This window comes from Cebidichthys violaceus, unplaced genomic scaffold (genome assembly GCF_023349555.1).
Source record: "Cebidichthys violaceus isolate CVI_PGR_0920_01 unplaced genomic scaffold, fCebVio1.0.p SCAF_1, whole genome shotgun sequence".
Classification (NCBI taxonomy): domain Eukaryota; kingdom Metazoa; phylum Chordata; class Actinopteri; order Perciformes; family Stichaeidae; genus Cebidichthys; species Cebidichthys violaceus.
In genome coordinates, this window is record NW_027176262.1 from 10,716,386 (window position 1) to 10,738,881 (window position 22,496).

General features: G+C 40.6%; 1 protein-coding gene across 1 annotated transcript; it reads left to right on the plus strand.

The window, feature by feature from the left end:
* Window positions 1–15,765: 15,765 nt before the first annotated feature.
* Window positions 15,766–20,145, plus strand: aipl1 (aryl hydrocarbon receptor interacting protein-like 1). The gene is made up of 6 exons (XM_068718445.1): window positions 15,766–15,870; window positions 17,019–17,198; window positions 18,456–18,644; window positions 18,759–18,935; window positions 19,021–19,162; window positions 19,946–20,145. The coding sequence occupies exons 1-6, from the start codon at window positions 15,766–15,768 to the stop codon at window positions 20,143–20,145; spliced, it is 993 nt and encodes a 330-aa protein (XP_068574546.1).
* Window positions 20,146–22,496: the final 2,351 nt, after the last annotated feature.

Below are 22,496 nucleotides of genomic sequence, written 5' to 3' on the forward strand. Positions count from 1 at the left end.
TAATGATTTTTTTCATGAATGTTTTGAATGTGGAAACACAGGTGAAAATCCAATCAGAGACGAGAAAAAAAAAGGATGAATCAAACAGAGGTTGGATTTGCACCAGAAACCTCATACCTAACCCTGCATATATAGGAGTTGTCCAATTCTAAATAAAAGATGAAAATGTCATTCTTGATGCCACAAAAATGTGTAAAACTGAGTAGCCTACACCCACCACTGACTACACTGCTTAAACCAGAACACATCCCATCTCACAAGGGCCGCTATACCTTTGATGTAGTCTACACATTGCAGCCGATACTTGGCCGGTGCCGAGCTCCTAAAATAGACGGCAGTTCCAGATTGGTGGGCTTGGAGGCAAAAGCGAGAGAAAGTAGGAGAGTGGGATGCAAGATAGTGTAACAAAAGGGATAGAGGACTGGTATTGTGTGTCTGCAATCTGCTGCATTTACTCCTACTTCCCGTGCCATGGAAATGAGGTGTGTGCGTGCGTGTGGTGACATCAGTAAAAGGTGCTCTTGTCAGTCTGGTGTTCTTCAGTGAAGGCCCATCATGTAATTCTTGGAAAGCCTGACCAGTAGTGGTAATCTTGTTAAATGGCTGTGACGGGCACTAACACAGACTGAAACATATCGATACAATATCACACAATTTTAAGATAAAATTAAAGCTGCAAGCAGCATTGATCGGGCCCTCGCAACTACGCGCACGTCGAGGATACCGGCAGGACTCTGGTTGACGCGGTCATGCATTTCTGTGACCGTCATACACTGCGTGCACGAGTTAGATGATATTTCTGCGTCGACCAGCAGCGTAGCAAGATCATGTTGCCAGGCATTATGCCTCAAATGTTTTGAGTTTACTCCGATGCAATCATAAATGTAAGCCTGTTAAGATCATTAAGAAAATGAATGTGCGTGAATGCGCTTCAGTGTTTGTAACATAACAGACTTGTCAGTTTACTGGGTGCAGTGTCCTGCTGATTGTATTTGGACTCACATGAAAGTTAACAGAACAGTAGTGTAATTTGCTTTTACTTGAATACTTTAATTTAACACTGTTTTCATTTTAAGCTCTTCTGTAACTTTAGATTGTAGTGTGAAGCATTCATTGCAACATTTATTCTGATTCTCTAGTAGAAGCTCTGGACTGATCATTTATACTAATGCCAACTGACATGGTTTGAGAACCACTGTTGTCTAACTTTTGCTCTCCAAGCATCTTAGTTTGCACATATTTAGATCAGAGAAGTCTTTTTCTCATGGTATGACCACAAACCCTTTTATTAAATTCAGTGTTCGGGCCGCTGTAATTATAGAATCCTGCTTACGTCCGTGGTTGCCAGTAGGTGGCGCTATGACTATGAGTTAATATTGGCATGCAGATGTCCTAAAATCATGACAGTAATCAAGCATGTCAACTTTGGGACAGTTTTGACAAAGTACAGTTGAGTTACAACAGCTTGATGGATGATGGCGAACCATGTAAAATGGCCGCTACACCAAGTCCATGTTTGATGAATTCTAAACTTTTAATCACAAAGGTCTTTAGATTGTTCTGACCAAATTCTAAGCTGATCTGATTAATTACCTAGGACTAGTTCGTAGTACAGCACCTGGAAATGGGAAAAATACACGAGAAATTCATACAAAATTAGAAATGGCTGACTTCCGGTTGGGTTTAGAGCATGGACCCCTACGACTTTTTTTTAAATCCACATGTGATACATCTGCTTACCAAATGTTATACATCTAGGTGAAACGTACTGCGAGGCCTGCATCGTCGAAATATTGTAGGGGGCGCTATCGAGCCGAGTTGCCACTCTGAAGCATTAAAATCACATCAGATAACTACATTCAGGATTTTAAATGTGTGTGACAAGTTTGATTTTGTTTTGAGTATTTTTAGCCCCTCAAAAACACCTTTGTTTTTCATGGCGAGGAATGCATCGCCACGGCAACGGCATTTCACGAAACAACAAGCTTTGAGTAACTTTTAATCACAAAGGTCTTTAGATTGTTCTGACCAAATTCTAAGTTGATCTGATTAATTCCCTGGAAGGAGTTCGTTAAAGTAGAGCGCCTGGAAATTGAAAAAACGACACTAGAAATTCAGACTAAATTCAAAATGGCTGACTTCCGGTTGGGTTTAGGGCATGGCCCCAGGAGACTTTTATTTAAGTCCACATGTGATACATGTGCCTACCAAATTTTGGTAATCTATGTGAAACGTACTGCGAGGGCTGCTTCGTCGAAATTTTGTAGGGGGTGCTGTTGAGCCGATTTAACACTCTGATTGAATAAAATCATATTATAGAACTACATTTTGGCCTTCTGATCTGTGTGTCAAGTTTGCTTGTGTTTCGAGCTTTTTTAACCTCTCCAAATGACCATCGTTTTTCACGGCGAAGACTGCGTTACCACGGCCACGGCGTTCGACGAAACATCAAAAGCTTAGAGAACTGGCATTATGAACTTCTTACATTTGTGTGGAACAAATTTGATGTTGATCTGATTTTCCAACTAAGAGAAACAAGCCAAAGTATAAAGACTTTAACTTACTGTTGCCAGTAGGTGGCGCTATGACTATGATTCAAAATTGGCTTGCAGATGTCTTCAGGCCTGGAGTTTAATCAAACATGTGAAATCTGGTAAAGATCTGATGATGCGGAGTCGAGTTACATCAGTTTATTCATTCATGGCGAAGGATCGAAATTCGCAGAGCCGCCACGTCGCCACGCTTCGACAACTTCCTACAATTTTCACAATGAAGCATTATCAAGGTGTTAAGGCTTTTGTGACAAAATTTGAGAGGGATCCGATTAATCTGTGAGCAGTAGGGTGTCAAAGTACACAACCTATGACTTCCTGTTGCCACTAGGTGGCGCTATTACTATGATTCAAAATTGTCATATACATGTGTTCAGGGTTAGGATGTTATGACATCGGAGAAATTTGGAGCAGATTAGGCAATGTACAGCCGAGTTACAACAACTTCCTGTTTCATGGCGAATGGTGTTTTTTTGCCGCCACGCCACGGATACATAGTTCGATAACTTTTTGATCTTTGAGTATCGTTTCACTGCCAAGGTCTCAAGAGCATACTGACCCAATCTGAAGGCAATCGGGTTTAATCTCTAGGAGGAGTTCGTTAAAGTACGGCGCCTTGAAACGGTCCAAAAACGTCATAAAATTCAAAATGGCCGACTTCCTGTTTGGTTTAGGATATACCTCATTTTGACTTTTTTGTGCGTCCCATCACGTTCCACATACCTACCAAATTTCATACAGCTAGGTGAAACCCAAAGTTGGGGCTACTCTGTAGGGGGCGCTATCGAGCCAAAATGTCATGCCGCAGCTGGACACCCCAATAATACTGGAATTTTCACCACGATTGAATTTTGTGCCAAATTTCAAAAGATTCCCAGTATCCCAAGCACCTCCTTTTTGCGATGAAACTGGTACGATAATAATAATAATAATAATAATAATAATAAAAAACATTAGAATAACAATAGGTCCTCCGCTCCGACTACGTCGGTGCTCGGGCCCTAATAATAAAAAACATTAGAATAACAATAGGTCCTCCGCTCCGACTACGTCGGTGCTCGGGCCCTAATAATAATAATAAAAAACATTAGAATAACAATAGGTCCTCCGCTCCGACTACGTCGGTGCTCGGGCCCTAATAATAAAAAACATTAGAATAACAATAGGTCCTCCGCTCCGACTACGTCGGTGCTCGGGCCCTAATAATAATAATAAAAAACATTAGAATAACAATAGGTCCTCCGCTCCGACTACGTCGGTGCTCGGGCCCTAATAATAATAAAAAACATTAGAATAACAATAGGTCCTCCGCTCCGACTACGTCGGTGCTCGGGCCCTAATAATAATAATAATAATAAAAAACATTAGAATAACAATAGGTCCTCCGCTCCGACTACGTCGGTGCTCGGGCCCTAATAAATTGTCAAACAGTAAAGGTATAATAAATAAGTAAATTGCAAAAAAACAAAAGCTCAAAATATAATATAATACACACATTATTGCACATATGAGGTAGGAAGTATGAAATGTTTGTATTGCAGAGTATGTATATTGCACATACATACATTGATATTGCACATGAATGAATGAATGAGTAATTTCATATATGGTATGTGTGGTCGATTGGGAGCAGTGTCGGTTGTGCCGGAAGGACCTGCGGTATCTCTCCTTCACACACATGAGGGTGAAGCAGTGGTCACTGAAGGAGCTGCACAGTGCTGATAGTGTCTCTCCTGCGTGGGATTTACAATATAGTGCAGGTAAAACACAACCACTGCAATGAGTTCACCTTGAGTCTACGCAATAAAACGGAACACAGAGGCCCATACATGTCTATACGCTGGAGTGGGCTGTAGAGACTGGAGGCTTACCCAACACAGTTATAAATAACTGGACGGCCGGCACCTTAAGACGGTTTTGTCTGGATGGAGGGTGCTCAGAGTTCAATGTAACCTGACAACTTAATCCCTTGTAAGAGAGAGGCAGGGCCGTCTGGGATTTCCAAGCTACTGTTGCTTATTAGCACTTAGAGAGGAACAGAATACACAGGCTCTTGTTTGGATACAGTTCAGCTTGTTACATACGCGTGCATACCAACGGCACATTCACTTAGAAACAAACAGACACACTTTGTTCTGCTATACTTTCCCACTCACCCAAATTACAGGGTTTTTTTACTATTACAAAACTTCACACAGTCTCAAGGGGGAGAGCTGAGCAAAACTCAACACATGGAACAGCGTGTGAGTGTGTGAAAATGAGAATAGCTGGTCCACTTAAAAAGGTCAGTCCACCTTAAGTGATCCTAGGCTTAATTTGTCGCTAAATTCGGCCTAAACTGTAAACACACTGCTACGTCCACAGCTAAAACGTGAGTGTTATTCTTTAAAAGAAGTTTGCTACATGTATGAGACATTTTAGTTTAAAAGACATCTTAAAAACTAAATTCCCCAATTCTTAGGCCCGGCAGTTTGGAGCCAAAGATAAATTTCCCTGCAGGACAATAAAGTGTATCTTATCTTAATATACTGGGGGCAACACTGACAACAACGATGAGTCTCAGATAGCCCTCAGTCTGAAGTCAAGAAAGCGCTCATTCTTTATATAGCCTGCCTGTCAATTGCTTTAAGCTAAATAAACAGATATTTGACCAAAATTTCTCAGAACATGTCAAGACATGTGGAGCTGCAATACATTTTTCTAATAGAAATCCTGCATAAACTGCACAACAGAATTCAATGTGGACTAAACTGAATTGCTTTGACACAAAACAATCTAACTCGACCAACACCAAAAACTCTATTTTGCACATGCATAGATACTATTGTAAAAACTGCCAAATTCACATTCTAAACAATGAATATATGATGTATAAATGCAAAATCACTAAATAATATCTACATCTCAAAAGAAACAAAGTTCCATGAACTCTGAGTGCCTATTTCCATTCCTTTGAAAGGGGGCAAGTGAGATGTAATCCAGAACGCTTTGTATTTGTTTGGGACGATGTAGTGTTCGGCTCACCATTCTGGTCCAGTAACAGAGTGGTTTACAGCCCATCCTGGGATTGGTGTCACATTTCCTTTCACCTTACTCTCTATTCCTCAACTGAATAGAGGACTTCTTTTCTTCTTGTCAAGTGGATGAGAAGTTATGGCCAAATACAGATAAGAAGGCAGGGTTGACTAGAACTGTTGTAATTCAATATCTGTAGCTATCCCCAACAAGTTAAGTGAATATGCATAATTATGCATTTTGTATTGCATTACTGGAATTACTTTAGTTTCATTTCATGCACTTGGAGTTACTCTTTGCGATAACGGCAACAAAATAAAGTGTTTTGACATTTCTGATTAATTCAATTAATGAGGCCTTTTTCTTGTTCAGTGGAATCTTGGTTTATGTTAAATGAATAAACAAATAAAAAGATATTCAAAAGACAATACTGAAACTAATTGAAACGCTACCCGTCAGTGTTTTTAGGTCATTGTGTAATGAATGACAGTTGATCATGAGATGTGTATAACTAAGTGTTTTGGTTGCATTGGCACATTTTGGATGAGAGATTAACTGTTGTGCTGAGTTGCATGTCCAAAAATTGTTTTGGGACATATGTTTATTAGTTTACTTGCAGAGAGTTAGGTGAGATGTTTGAGACCATCATAAGACATGAGAGTGGTATCAACCAACCAATCCAACCAAAAGGATTGTAGAGATATTACAATCTTTAATGTTTTTGTTCTGCTTACTGTGGATGTAGGCCGCCTCCAAGCTTCCTCTAATTTTACTCAAGTGAAAAATTGGAAGCTGAACCCATCCTCTGGTATCAGCCTTTGGATGCATGCCAATGGCCAGAAGCAGCTTTTGGGTGTTTTAAGCAGGGGGTTCAGCAACCAAGATCAGCTGTAACCAGTATTTTCTTTTCTTACAATAAAATATAAAAGAAAGAAAGATGGAGAGATGGGAAGAAGGAAGGATGTAAAAAAGTAAGAAACGATGGCCGTAAAATGTCTTCCCTTTGACAAGATGGATTTTATTTTGACATGTGATTCCGCAATTCTCACGTGATATTACAAGAAGTCAAGCGCCAAGCTGCACCCCTTTCTGTGGGATAGCAAACCTAAGATCCTATAGATGTCAGTGTATTTTGAGTTGTGTTTGGATGGTAATTTTGAAGTGTGACGATGACCCAACAAATCTATTGACCTGTGATCAGTTGCTTATCCGGACATCCAAACATATTTGATTGAAACACCAGGTATCGTAGGCTGAGGTTGGTACAGTCTGATGCCACAATATGTATGACTGTACTGCAGCAGCCTCCAACTCAAGCAACGTTAGCTGTTCATCAGTAGCAAAGTAGCCGTCACCAGCATCGTTTAACGCTGACAGTGAATATTCACGTATTTTATGTGCCTCAAATCTTGGTTAGTTACACAACAGCTTTTCTGAATTTTACTGTTTCTCTCTTAATGTGACAGTTCGACTGCTTCCCCCAAATGGGGCCACGGCCTTGGCGCTTTACGATGTGATGCCGGTCTGGTCTATATATGTGTCTGCTCACCACATGCAGCACCCATGTGAGAGCAGTCTGACCTTTGAGTTGAGCTGTATGCAACAACCTCACTAGCATGGAAAAAGTGTGTGTCTGTGTGTTTGTGTGTGAGCATGTGTGTGTTTGCGTGTGTTTGCGTATCTGGGAGTGTCCACCTCTCTGTGTGCATCTCACACATGCTTGAGGAAATTGTCAATAGTTGCTCATGAAGACCAGGACCAGCTCAGCCCCGCCCTGCCCTCTGAGAGCACATGGTCCACGTTAAAGCCATCTCACCCAAGGGCGTGCTGGCCATCAGGTTCTTCAGTCAAACGTCTGGCTGTTTCAGTTCGTCCTCAGGACAGAAAATGACATTGCATTTGAAATTTGGCTTCTGGCTGGATAATGTTTCCTGGGAGTGTTAGCAGAGACGTCCAAGTTCACTGGGTTTGTGTTCAGTCATGCAGAGTGTAACAGTGGACTGTGATACTGTAAGGCTGGGATTGATGCATTATTCACATAACTTGGTTTAGCTCCAGAGCTCCAGAGCAATACAGCCTTCTTTTAAAGCTGTATGGAGCAACTCAAGGTGGTAAGTCAAAATCTAACTAAATTGTGCAGGAGTGAATCTACAGGTTGCACATTTTAGAAAGAACAAGATAATGATTTATCCACATGTCCACAAGTGTCCTGTAAGCAGTTGTCTACATTTTGTCTGGTACGAAGCTTATTGTTGAGATAAGTTGCTGGTGTGTGGGGGGGATATTTGATTATAGATGGGCCCCCAACTGAGCCTTTTATAAGTTAAATATCACACTTTTCTGTTGCATCTTTCTGTAGCTTTATCCATCTGCTGTTAAACAGGTACCACGCCAGGTTACGTGTATTGAGGTCAGACAGGATGGCCGCTGAACAGCACATGTTTAATCTGTTGGTTGGACCAGGTCAAGGGATTAGACCAGCTTGTTGGGGGAAATACTCAGGTCGATCCTGTCACTCTCTGCTGGCTGCACTTCAATCATATTCAATATCCGATTTCCCCCTCTCATATCCCCACTGCAGGCCTGGCAGAAAAGGTCAATACAGCGCAGGCACATAGCCTGATCACAGCGCAGAACACAATGAGTAATGACGGTAGCACAGGCGAGATTTTATGATAGGGTGACTTCATGGCATTTAGTACTGGAAAAAACAGAAATGAACAGATGATACTGTAAGAGACAATGAAACCATCAGACAGAGTAATGCCATTACCGTAGTTCAGCAGGAGGTTGAATAACAACTGCATTGTACGTCATGCAACTATTCTTCATTTCATATGTGATGTACCTGTGACACACCTGCTATTAGTGGGTAAATTACATACAAACTGTTAAGTCAAGGGTAAACTCATAAGAGAGATCATTGATGCTATAAATAGTTAGAGTACAACACACAAGACTGGGAGAAAGGTGGTAAAAAAGAAAGTCATTTTTATTACTGTTTTATGTACAAAGCCAATGGTACAGGGTTATATTAGTCATCAGCTGATCAAAAATGGGCATCAAAAGCTCAGGTTTAGTGTTAATCTGATGTCATGTGTCTGATATGTTCTGGGTGTTCTTTCCAGCAAAGAATTAAGTTGCTAAATCAAGTAAGTTGTATTGCCTTTAATACTTCTGGCTTTGCATGATGCTAAATTAAAAACAGCCAAAGACATCAGGGCGTGTTGACGTGCTACTGGGGCAACAAGGCCGTAAAGGTTGGAAATTAGGATTTCCAATTATACTCAAATTTACTTCACACAATGCAGTATGGGGCTGAAACTTGATGTTTTGACCTGTTAATTCTCCATTTATTTTGCATTGGCACAAATGTTCTCATGAAAATGTCCTAAATTTCTGTGTACAGGCTTCCTTTGCATTTTGTTTGTCGTTCAGGTGGCAAACAAAGAGATCTGGATGTCTGGATGACACTATTAAGACATCTACTAAGACTTAGTAGATGTCTTAATAGTGTCATGACCTCTAAATGCTAGAATTAGGTTTGTCTGTGTACAGGGCTGTTAGGTCTGTTAGGTAAATTGGCTCTATTAGCTTGCAGCATGGGCACAGCCGGATTTGCCTTGTCTTGGTCATTGTCTCATCAAAACTATACTGCAATTACTGACACTTTACAGGCATCAGGATAAGAGGAGTTCCAGCAACAGATATGTAACTTAAAATCTTGAACGATAAATAAAAAGGAGGCTAAACGATGCTTAAATAGGATTGTATTAAGTTTCATAGTGGAGTCTGACAGTGTTTTTGTTAATAGGGCCTGCTGATGAGTAGTGGTGCAGATTAATATTTAAGTAATTTTGCTGCACTTGCACACACACACTTACTTTTTATAGAAGATACTTCTTACTACTTCTACTGATCCATCACTTGTTCATCCATTCCTGAATATAGTAATCCATGTATTTATATATAATTGTGTGTGTGAGATGGCTTATAGGTGCCCAGTTCAATTCCAAAATATCCCCTAATAGCTGAATGGTAACCCAGCAGTGACTGTGTAAGCGACCATGCTGCGCGAACGTGTGTGTATATTCACTTTATTTCATCTATTCCCTTCTTGTTGCACGTCACAGACCTGGGGGCACAGAAATCACCTTTGCATGTGTATAAGCAACAGGGAGCCGGTATGTACTGTATGAGTGTGTTTATGTGTCGTGTGCATTTGCCCTTTGTCCTGGCTGCTATGCGTTCTGGTATGTAGCTAAAGGTCGGGGCCAGGCGGAGAGCAGGACGACAGGGGCCCGGTCAGGGGGAGCCGTGGCTGGGAAGAACTGCAGAGCCAAAGGCCAGCGGCTCTGAAGAAAGAGGGGATTAGGACGGAGCCATGGATATCAGAGCACAACAATGCAGATCCTTGTGCACAGGCTAAAAGATTACAGGCTATAGAATGCAAGAGGAAATAATCAGTTAGTGCACTATGTATATTTCATATCCCTCTACCGAGACTGAAGTAAAACGTGTGTGTAATTTAAGAGCAGCAACATCTCGGAAATGTGAGCTATGACATTCCAGAAACTTCTCGCCCGTCATTAACTCACTGCATGCGTTCACAGGGCTCATGCGCAAGCTGCTCCTGAGAATGCTGCAAGTCGAGATAGCTAGCTAGCTACCACACACACACACACACACACACACACACACACACACACACACACACACACACACACACACACACACACACGCACACACACACACAAAAAGCAGTCTTCCTGTTGGCCATAAGCGGTACTGCAGGGTCAAAAGTCTTCTGCCTCAGCGGTTTAGAGAACGGTGATACTGACCTCTGACCTTTTCTGACTCGTGGCCAGCAGTGTGCTTTACACACGTCAGGGATGTGTTTTGCTGGATGAATAGACTGGATTTACACAAGGAAAAGAGAATTAAGTAGTTATCACATGACCTAGATTGCGTCAAGCTAAATATGGCTTTAGTATTTTTCCCAAGAATAACTAGCCATAGAACAAATTATCATTGTCTTGTTGACTCACTGCAGAAGATTGTAAGAAATGTTTGGGAGGCTGGCATTTGTTATGCAATATTTCAGATCTCTGACCTTGTTCTGCAAAGCCTACAAGGAAATTAGACTTATAAATGTGTGCCAGTGAAACATTACAAGGGTTAGAAACAATATCATGAACACCTGCATGATCTGGTGATAAATACTAGATAAATTGAAGGAAGGGCATATACAACCATAACTTTGTAGATACATTGTTTGGGAGCTTAGGCCAGCGGGTGATTGTTCAAATTCCACAGACATCTGTAACGTATGAATGAAAGTTGTGTGCACAGCTTTCCTCCATTTTGGTCCCTTTGATAAATAAGGCACACACAGTTTAAAAGGTGGAGAGGAAGATCCAAATATGAAATCTTGAGCCTGGAGGATTTGACTGGCTTGATAGAACTGCTGCCATGTTGCTTATCCTTTTTAAATCTTTGCAGGAAATATGAGGGATGGACTGGAAATCTTCAACATTTCACTTCCTAATCTGGTGGAGTAGAAGAGTAAAAAGGCATAACTTTTATTAATTCATATTTATTTATTGACTGCAGAAGCAATGTTACATCAAAAAGACAGATTTCAAAATTGGAAGAAAAAGATGCAAAAGTGCATAATGACTCATGTTCCTTACTGTTATGATTTTGTTCTTATTATAAATGCTTTTATTGTTTTGTTTTTTTACCATGAGTGTCTTTGAGTGCCTTTTAAAGCGCTATATAAATAAAATGTATTATTATTATTATTATTATTATTATTATTATTATTATGTTTTGGATCATTTGATAGTACACATCTGTGCACCACATACTTACATTGCAATGGTGCAGGTAACCAAAAAGATTGTTGCTGCACTTTCTATCAAAGGTCCAAAAAAAGTTGCATCATTTATTCATTTTATGAGGGATGAATTTGTGCTTCATTGACAGTAAATAAAGAACTGCATTATGTTGTGTTGCTGTTATTATGTCCAATCTCTGATTCTTCTCCTGTTCAATTCAGAATGGTATTCGCTGTAGAATCCATGACACACACCAACATGAAAATACTGCTGGATTACTTCTAGTAACGCAGACATTTATTATCGTATGCATGCTCAAATGACGGTTGAGTTGAGGAACGTTTCTTCACTGTTCCCGATAGTAAATTTATCACAAAGCAGTAAATATTAAATAAAGTGTGTTATGCATCTTCTCCCCCTACTTTTATTCAGAAACGGATTTTCAGGAGCAAATTGACATTTCCAGAGCAGCCATATATTTAAAAGACCAATGATAAGTCCAGCATATAGTGCATTAATTCAAGAAGGGTTAATATTGATATGTAACCTAAGGAGAAAACTGTGAATCATCTATTATCCAGTCAGAACACTTAAAATTACATCTGTCACCAAGTATTTAATCCACGGCCTTGCTATACCAAAATGAAGAAAGCAATAATTGTGCCAGGCTATCCCAAACCAGCGAATGATCCAAAAACTTAAAACTGATTAAATAAAAGAAGAATAAAAGACTTTCAAGCAAGACAACATAATTAATGTAAAGAGTGTTTGAAAGCATCTGTAGGTTGGAAGCCGTTTTCCTTTCAAAGTCAGAGCAGATGAAACCTCTGGCAAAATGTCTCCACTCATGTTAGGAATTCTGTTATATGCATTACTGATGTGCAAGTGTATGAGTGCTTGTGTGTCAGATCCACATTTCCAGCTGAGGGTACAGCCGCAAGGCAGCACAGTGTGCACATGCCTGTGATTCTCAGAGAGCACGCCTCAATCATTGTGTGTGTGCAGGAACAGGGCAAGGCTGAGAGTGTGATAGAATATTTGTGCATTTGTCTTTAGCCCAGAATGTAGGTGTGCATAGTAGATTAACCATACCAGGTGTGTGTGTGTGTGTGTGTGTGTGTGTGCGTGCGTGCGTGCGTCTCTCTCTCTCTCTCTCTCTCTCCCTCTATGGAAGTGGCCAGGGAGCCTGTGATTCACTATGCAACGACACACGTACAAACACAAAGGCACAAAGGAGATGGTGCCTTGGTCTTAATCTGCGGATGTGTGTGTCAGTGCAGCGATGAATTATTCCCATCCTTTACTTTAAATACAAGTAATAATAGTATATGTCTTGCTCTTAAAAAGGTTCCTTACAACTGCTCAAGTTAACTTGTATGTTAAAGAGGTGGAGACAGATCCAAAGAATATTATCAGACTGTGCAGTCTTTGGTGCATTTTAGCATCTTTCAGCTCGTTGTTTTGGTTTTACGGGCCATAACTTCACTGTTTTGGTTAACTCTCAACAATCAACCCGTTTCCAGCCGCAGCAGGCATTTAAAAAAAAAAAGCTCTGATAAACCAACTTTATACTACCTGCTCAGCACCAAACAACATACAGACACACATAGTGACTGGTGAACATAGTGGAGCATCTAGAAGTTAAAGAGTTAGATATCCCTCAGGTGGACGCCAAAACGACAGTTAAAAAGAAAGGTGAATACACTTCAATTCATGATAATGTTGCTCTGTGTCTGCTGATGTGTTAATATGTAACAGTTTGCCGACATTCTCATTTATTAGTCAGTTTTATGCAAAACATTTACATGGTTACAAGGCACCGCTATCAAATATCAAAAATGAAGTATGTGAATGTTGCTTTGAAGCTTGTCACACTGCCCTCATGTGGCAAAAAAAAACCATGTAATGCAATTTAAAGTAAAAGCACTCATTAGGCAACAGAAAACCTCTGTCAGCGTTAGTTGGATTATGTTTACTGACAATTTAATGTATGCAGCATTTTCATGTTGTAGCAGGCCTCGATGGTGCTAATTATTTTATCATTGTAGGTTTTACAAATTGAAATCAGCAAAATACATAGTGACTACATCTACCAAATAAATGTAGTGGTGTTGTCTCTCAACATTGCACAGTGAGCCCCACACTGCTCTTATTGCATGTTCCTCTCCCTTTTAGATCTGCTCGGTCAGCTCTACACATCAGTCTGACAGGGAGAGAAAGATGGCTTCTCTCTGCCTCATTCTCACAGCACAAGCACAAAAGGTTTACACATTCTTAAACATTATGCTATGTGCGTATATGTTGTGCGTCATGGAAGGAGCCCTCCCACGTGGGTTATGTATATGAATGAATGGCTTCTACACAGGGAATGGCTCCTCCCCAGGAAATCCACCACTGTACTTTCCAAAAATAGAGTATGATTTGCTTAAAGTGGAACTAATGCATCAGATACGGGTTTCCAGCAAGGCTAAACGTGATGGAGACCGGGGTGTACCTCCTGCTGGAAGGACTGCTTGTAGCTGAAGCTGCTCTCAAAGACGTGTGTGCATGAAATTCAGCAAACTGGCACATTCAATTTCCTACGCTACAATGTACATACAGCAAATCCTCATGCACGTATACACACACAGAAACAAATGCAGCTAGACACGCATAGCCAGAGCAGAGAGAGATGTAGGCGGTGTGACGCAAGCATTTATGAGTCACTCTGACACAAAGCCCCAGTTAGAACGCACACCATTGTCATGGTATTACCTCTCCAACAGGTTGAGTTTATCGCTGCTCTCCCTTCACTCACTCCTATGAAAACTCACTAGATGTGAGGACACGGACCTTACAAACCTCTCATGAAATGTTCTTTCCTGTTTATAGTACAGACAGCTGTCCAACAATGATTACATCGCACTTTTCATTATTTTTCTTTTAAACTCAGATATGATAGTTATGTAAAAGGGTGTAACTATAGCAACACAAACCTGTCATCCAAGCACCCCACCATATGACCAGTGTTTCCACAGTGAAGGAGAAATTTCACTTGGTTTTTTTATGTTATTTAAGTATATAGGATCATTATTATTATTATAATAATGATGTTGTTGCTCATGAAGCCAGCATCCCCTACCACCTCTGAGGAGTCACCGTTTGTTGTGACTATTATAGATGAATTATTAAGTCGTATGAAGTTTATTTATGTAGCCCAGTATTCCATATAAATGTCTCAAAGGGGCCAAATCAGGCCCAAAAGGTTCAAGAAGAGGACCAACTCCTGCTGCAGTACCGATCTCCTCCACAAGAGAGTGCAGAACCTCCTCATTGCCTGTGCTTGCAGAGCTGCCAAGTAGATAGAAAACTGTTGCCCACTCCTCTGTCACATCAGTTGGAAAAAAAAGGCTAACTTTATAGTATGTTTCAGCACTTTGCAAGGATAACGAGATCTTATTAGAAGACTGTAACCTTGTCTGATAATACATGGTGAAATACATATTCCTCCATGTTGCTCCACAGAGAAAACACAAAGCTGTTAAGTTATTCAATTGTGAGTGCTGCCAAGGTGCAGTTATGGGGTTTTCTATTTGCACAATTAGTACGGAATAAGGCATTAACACTGGGTAATGTTTTAGAATAATTGCCCCCTCAAACTGCTTGCAGACTTTTTTCACAAACACAACAGGAGCCTTGGATTACTCACACACACATACGCACACACACTGCCCAGATGGTAGACAGATGTTTAACAGACAAGGTCAAGGAGTCCATACAGTAATTGTCTCCTCCACCATTTCTCAGTATTCTCGGCATTGTTCAGATCACCACATCCACATAAGTCCAGGAAATTTCCTCTGGAATGGAAACCATGTCCTACTCTCACAGGCCTATTTGTGTTTATTTTCTTTCCCTCAAGCACTTTTATTCTGGTCTCGTGGTACATTCAACAGGGTTGGGAGTCAACCACACATACATTGACGTGCACACCTAAGAAAACAAACAAAAAAAACTAATTTAATCTTTCCAAAAAGACTCTGTTTCTTGTCCTTTCAGGATGTTTCTGGGGTCCGGCAATATTCAGAGAAAGTGCTGATGATGACCAATACTCAAACCAGCAGAGAGATTATGAAACATAAGGAGAGGAGGAGAAGTCTCCAATCTCATTATCCCCACTGAAACTAATCCACCAGGAACACCTCCAAGTAATCCATACCCATGTACACATGTTGTACCTCACACATCATTGTGACACACACAGATATTTATATATATATATATATATATATATATATATATATATATATATATACACACACACACACACACATGCATGGTAGTAAAAGGTGATCCATAGTAATAAACTAAAAAAAAAGATGGCGAATATGCAGGATACAATGTTGCTGGGCTTGGAGGGAATCAAAAAAAACATCCTGCATGGAGGCACCGGAGACATCCCAAAACTCATCACTGGGGCAAAGGTATTTATTTACATTTTCTGATAAATCACGTCTTTATGTTCCCTTTTTGGACTGCTAATCAACTTGGCCGTCATCAGTTATAGACTAAGTGGTGTGAGTACACAGCTATTTCACTATACAGCCTAACTGAGAATCTAACTGAACCAATTTTCTGAAAAATAACAGTAATTTATGGTCTGTACTTTGGACAAATGGCTGAATGATTGAAAATGTGTCTCACAAAGCTAGTTTCAAGTGTTCTAAATCTAATTGGAGGTACTAATAGAAGTCAACATGCACACTAATTATGCACAGCATCTTGAGCATGCAGAGACAAAAGAGCAAACCATTTCTCTAGACCATGGTTGCAAAGCATAAATATATCATGTAGACTTGATTTTAAGCATAACAGATATGCTGTTTTCTTCTGATATATGATCTAATAATGGATTCATTCAGATGTGTCTCCTCTTAATAAGAACCAGATTTAAAAGAAGCAATAAGGAACAGTAAAGTGAATAGCCTGCTGAGACTATGATCTGTGAAGGTTTGATGATGCATGGCTTCATTACTTTGAGATTTATTTATTTTTCTTGGGCCAATTTGAAGCTATTGCAACTGTTATGAGGTGAGGGGAGGCACATTCGTGTAGTTGCAATTCCCCTTGGTAGACAATGACCCTTTAATGAGAAGAACATTTTCAAAACCTAAATTAATACACCTCGAACCATCTGCATCAGGTTTGACAAAATGAGTCTATACGGTAAAGAGTTATGTATGTGTGCAATTATTTTTCAAGAGGTGTCACACAAGTGTGTAGTCTTGCCATTTCCCTGTTCTTACACTCATGACGAACTGTATGTGGTTAAATGGCAGTTTCCTTCTTTGCTTTCTGACAGTGGAAGTTTGATGACTGATGAGTCACTTCAGGCATTTGACCTCATCCTAGGTTCATAAAATCATTCTCAAATAGTACTGGTTCTGTATACGAGGGCACTGGTATCATGAAATATGGGAGTAGCTCATTGCGTTACCTGAAAGAGTCTTAATCCATTTTAAAGCTGTTATTTCTCCCACTTTCTGTCCACACTGTATAGTTGTAACGAGGAAGCTTCGTGTAGCTCTTCTCTCTGTGTGGTTCTCCTTCTCTATGGTTCTTTTTACTCCAGGTGACGTTCCACTTCCGCACCCAGTTGTGCGATGATGAACGCACAGTGATAGACGACAGCAAAGTGGTGGGGACGCCCATGGAGATAGTGATCGGCAACATGTTTAAACTAGACATCTGGGAGACCTTGTTGTCTTCCATGAGGATTGGGGAGGTGGCTGAATTCTGGTGTGACACCATTGTGAGTGCTAAAAGACGTTAAGTGTCAGCTGTTTCCTGTTTTAATCTGTTTGTGTGTTGCCTTGTTTTCCTTCTTGCTTATTAAGCACCGTGCATCATTGTCTGTTAGTACAAATCCCTTCTGAGAAGTTAGACTGTTCACTTTATTCAGAACGACGTCACACTGCAGATGTGGAAGTTGCAAACCCTGCTTTTAATAACAAGTGTTGTAAGTGCCCCACTTATACAAGTGAAGCTTAAACATAAAGCATACGCATGCGGCTGAGTATCTTGCACCCACTTGATTACTCTGCTGTTCGTGAAACAGAAAATGAACACAGATGTATCGAGACAATACATGCAAAGAACAGAGTGGGGTGCTCTTTTCAAAACTGGATCAACAGGCTGCCTGAAACATAAACACTTACATAACAAAAATAATAATGATGATAAATGTGGTTTGTATTCATGTAATAAGAAAACTGCCTCAGGAACATTTGATTAACTTTCAGTTTAGTTTTACTTAACTATAATGAATGTGGTTGCTGTGTGACCTCCTCCTGTAATGAAATGTTGTTCCATAGACTATAACGATATGTAATATATAAATATATAAGCCCCGATACCAGAGACAGGTGTTATGAGGCAAACATACTTCCTCTGAATGTGTCGCTGAAGGTGTATCTTATTCAATCTATCATTTGTTCTTTCTGGTGTGTGAGTGCTCGTGTGTGTGGGTGTGTCTCAGAGACAGATGGGTTGAGGCATACTGTCAGTAATCTGCAACAGCCTCACTTTTCCCTAATCGGCTCTGATTCCGGCTGAATCAGCACTAGTGACTCGCCTCCTCTGATTAGATTTGATGGGGCTTAGAGCATGTATTCACTCCTCTGAACAACATGGCTGCATCACTCTCTCTCTCTCTCTCTCACACACACACACACACACACACACACACACACACACACACACACACACACACACACACACACACACACACACACACACCAGTGGAGGGCAAACTTGCCACGTTAGACTGAGGAGATGGACTGGAGATAATGTGAAACAACTAATTTTTATTTTAATTGCAATCAATCTTTAATCAGTTTGATGCAAGATGTATCACAATTCCTGTTTATGGTAACTGCAGTAGGAGAAGTATGATCTATATCACAGGAAGTGCATAAGACAGAATTTGAAAGAGGCTTAAATATCAAAAGTCACCTTTAGTCTAATTCCATTTTATATTTTGACTGTTGCGATCCTCTCCCCTCTCCAGCACACTGGTGTTTATCCACTTGTGGCCAAGAGTATGAGGCGCATTGCAGAGGGCAAAGACCCAGTGGACTGGCACATCCATACGTGTGGTATGGCCAACATGTTCGCCTACCACAGCCTTGGCTACGACGACCTGGATGAGCTGATGAAGGAACCAAAACCCCTCTACTTTGTCCTGGAGCTGATCAGGGTGAGACAGAACAGAGTCGGCCACACAGATTTGTGTGGATCTGTGTCAAAAGGAAGCTTTACAAGAGAGGAGGGGTTTTTTGGGGTTTTTTTAAACAATGTGTGTGTTTGGTAGGTGCAGCAGCCTAGCGAGTATAACAGGGAGACGTGGGCTATGAGCGATGAGGAGAGGCTGAAGGTGGTTCCTGTGCTGCACGGCCAGGGCAACAAGCTCTACAAACAAGGACACTACCAGGAGGCCACACAAAAGTACAAGGAGGCCATCATCTGCATCAAGAATGTTCAGACGAAGGTACAGCAAATCATCGGTCTAAAATCATATTTCCTTCTATAAAACAGTATGCATAGACATGGATCTAAACCACTTTCCTCTTCAGGAAAAAGCATGGGAGGTCCCGTGGCTGAAGCTGGAGAAGATGGCCAACACCTTAACGCTCAACTACTGCCAGTGTCTACTCCGCATGGAAGAATACTACGAGGCCATCGAGCACACCAGCGACATTATCAACCAGCACCCAGGTTTGGCACCGACAGAGACTGGTGTGATGTGTGCGACTCAGGCGGCAACCTGCAGTTCTGAAAAGTGAAGTCAATGCGGGAGTGTCTGGAACTAGCATCTAACAAGTCAGATCAAATGGAAGGCTATGAGAAACTTACACTCGATTTATTACCGGAGTAAACATTGTAAATAAGAGTTTATGGTTTCAATTACTAGTTTTCAAGTCCTCTTCAATACCGCATAATATTCATTTAGTAAATGATGGTCCCATTTAGAGTAAAAGACCATAAAGTAGGGTGTGATTTAGGGCGGGGCTACCTTGTGATTCACAGGTTGCTACCACTGCGTTTTTTCAGCCTGGAAGTTGTCGATGTTTTTCTCTTACAACTTTCACATTGTGTTTTCAGCTAATGAAAGTTAATTGTAACATCTTGGTGGTTAAACATGTGATTAGGGTCAGCTATACTGCCTGTGACCCTATTCTGTCACCTTAAAACAACGGGTGAATCATGGTGACTACTTCCACTTACTATATACAGATGGTGTACTTCTACCATGGTGGAGGGGTTCAACCAAGTACAATATCCCATTCCAGCCGGTTGCTATACTTTGAGAAATACCCTATATGTGTATGTGTTCATAGATGCACACGTAAACCAAACAAAGTAAAAGACATAGAATTATTACATTTTTGCAAATATTTTACATCAGTTAAGAACATCAAGCTGTATGCTTGTATTATATATTAAATATTGTATTGTTGACAAGAGCTGCTGACAAACATGCTTGTATTTGGCCTCCAGGTGATTTTAAGGCCTACTACCTGCGAGGGAAGGCCCACGCGGAAGTGTGGAACGAGGCCGAGGCTCGGCAGGACTTCAGCAGGGTGCTGGACCTGGATCCCGGCATGAAGAAGGCCGTCAAGAGGGAGCTGGCTGTGCTGAACATGCGCATGGAGGAGAAGAACCAGGAGGACAGGAACAAGTACAAAGGCATGTTTTGACAGGAGACTGAAGCAGAGGTTTGAGGACCAGAGAAGCCATGAGCTAAAGAAGAGTAACGTTGGTAAATCACAAATCTCCACACTTGCATTGACTTTCACAAGATGATCCAGGTTTATCAGTTTAAATCAGAAAGTTGTAAGCCCCTCCTATTCTGATGTCTTTCTATTTCCTCGGAACAATGAGTGAGACAACCTATTAAATTAAGAACTTTTCACTCTTATAATCTCACTTAAGGTGAAGTTTACAAGGTGTTTGCTTTGGTTCATTGACAAGAAATGTGCAAAAATACCATCTAGGGGATGTGTAAATATTCACAGTATTGAGAATAAAAAGAATATGTGATGTACAGAGATAATAGCCCAAAAAGAAGTGTCAATGTAACGCATATAAACATGTGTGGAGATGTAAATGTAATGCGTGTGCAGGTTTGTTTATTAGTACGCTTACGTGCTTTCTTGCAGAGAGGTAGATGAGAAGATCGATGGCCTACCACTCACATGTTTGTATGCAAAACATGTAGCTGGAGATAGCACCCGCTTACTTAGCATAAATACCTTAAACAAGAGGAAACTGCTAGCCTGGCTCTGTCCAACACCATTATAACATGCAATCTTCAGCTGTGTTGGTAGGTGGATTTTGCATTCATTTGGACAGAGCCATGCTAGCCGCTTCCCCTCATCTCCAGTGTTTATGCTAAGCTACTTAGTTACATATTTACCACTCAGACACTAGGTGTATTTGTCCTCTTATCTAACTCTCGGAAAGGAAGCACATAAGCGTACTTCCCAACATGTTGAACTATTCCTTTGCTATTGTTCCGATTTGTAATATTGTTTCAATAAATGTTCTCATCATGTATAGAAAAAAAATCATCCATTTGACCCTGATTGATTGACACTAGTTAACTGTTGGATATCTTTCTAAATATGTCCCCACACCAGATGTTGTGCGACTCCACAGCAACACCATTATTGTAGTTTTTTCAAGCCAAATGTTAAATAAATAATTTTGAAGAGTTTAGGTGGCTATGTTGTTTCTAAATTGTTATCTATAGTCAGAAGTCATATAAAATAAAAATAAAGCCAAGTTACTTCTCTGACTCTTGTAATAACATTGGCCCTCCACAAGGTGGAGCTCTAACCGTATTGCTCCACTGTTTCAACCTGAATCCTGTTGGAGAAATTATCCTGAGCACAGCATTGTCATTTTTTATGAGGAGTCTAGGGGCTCGTAAAAATAAATGATCTGGCTTAAATGTACGGCTTGTCTCCTCCCCATCTTTTCCTTTGTACATCTTGAAAAGAGAGAGCAGAAGGAAACAGAGGGCGTTTCATGCAAAAGGCTGAGTTATTACTACCACATCCGGGGGAAATGCACTAAACAACACATTTCAATGCACTCGTGTTTGTGAATTGAGATGAAATATTAGATCAATAGCATGACATCACACTGAGAGCTCAGTTTCATTGAGGGAATCCCCACTCATCACTATCTGCACTGTCACCCCCCCATTCATCACTACCACAGGTCACAGCGCAGTGTAGCAGTCACTCAGGGAAATGAGGCTGACGCTAATGCACCAGTCTAACGAAGAGGAAAATCAATAAGAGCAGATCAAAGAAAAACGGATTAAACATTCAGGCTAAAGCATCCAGCCCTTTACAACCACTGTTACTAATGCAGTTCCTGTCGAGTCTTGCCTGATGTGAGGCAACTAAACAAGGAGACTAAAACTGTGGTGTGATACAGCACGCATTAGAGACCATATGCACTTCATCTCTTCTCAGATTCAGTATTACATTTTATCAATCTTCACACTTGATATCATCAGTGCTAATTAGAAAAAATGGACTTAGAAAGAATAGATTTATGATGAAGGGCTGTGCCATAGGAAACCCTGCCCTGGACTAAAACACAGAGCGACAGTAAATTCTGCATAGCAGCACAATCTGCTGCTGGCTTTCCTCCATAAACCACTGGTGCTGATGTTGAGAAGAGGGGAAGAAAGGGAGGAGGAGGAGGAGGAGGAGGAGGAGGAGGGGGAGGCTGGTCCTCAGCAGACTGCCCTGCTCCAACATAATATGTGTCAAGACGGCAGGAAAAGGACAATCTCATACAGGAAGTACGGTGATTGTATAATCAAAATAAAACACATATTTCAAAAGGAAGGTAATAAAGAAAATGTTTTTACTTTGTTTCTTGTATTGGTATTCACACTTTGCATGCTACTTTTGTATTAATTTATAATGTATGTGGCAATACAATTACTTTATGTAGTGCATATGTTTTCTCTCTTTCATTATTATACATTGCATTCATTTGACAAATACTTGCATGAAGGCAGATGGAG

Bases quoted from the DNA above. Each gene is read 5' to 3' on its own strand.
- aipl1 (XM_068718445.1), top strand. From the start codon at position 15,766: ATGGCGAATATGCAGGATACAATGTTGCTGGGCTTGGAGGGAATCAAA. The intron at 15,871-17,018 runs GTATTTATTTAC...TTTTTACTCCAG, and splicing joins AACTCATCACTGGGGCAAAG to GTGACGTTCCACTTCCGCAC. The intron at 18,645-18,758 runs GTGAGACAGAAC...TGTGTTTGGTAG, and splicing joins TTGTCCTGGAGCTGATCAGG to GTGCAGCAGCCTAGCGAGTA.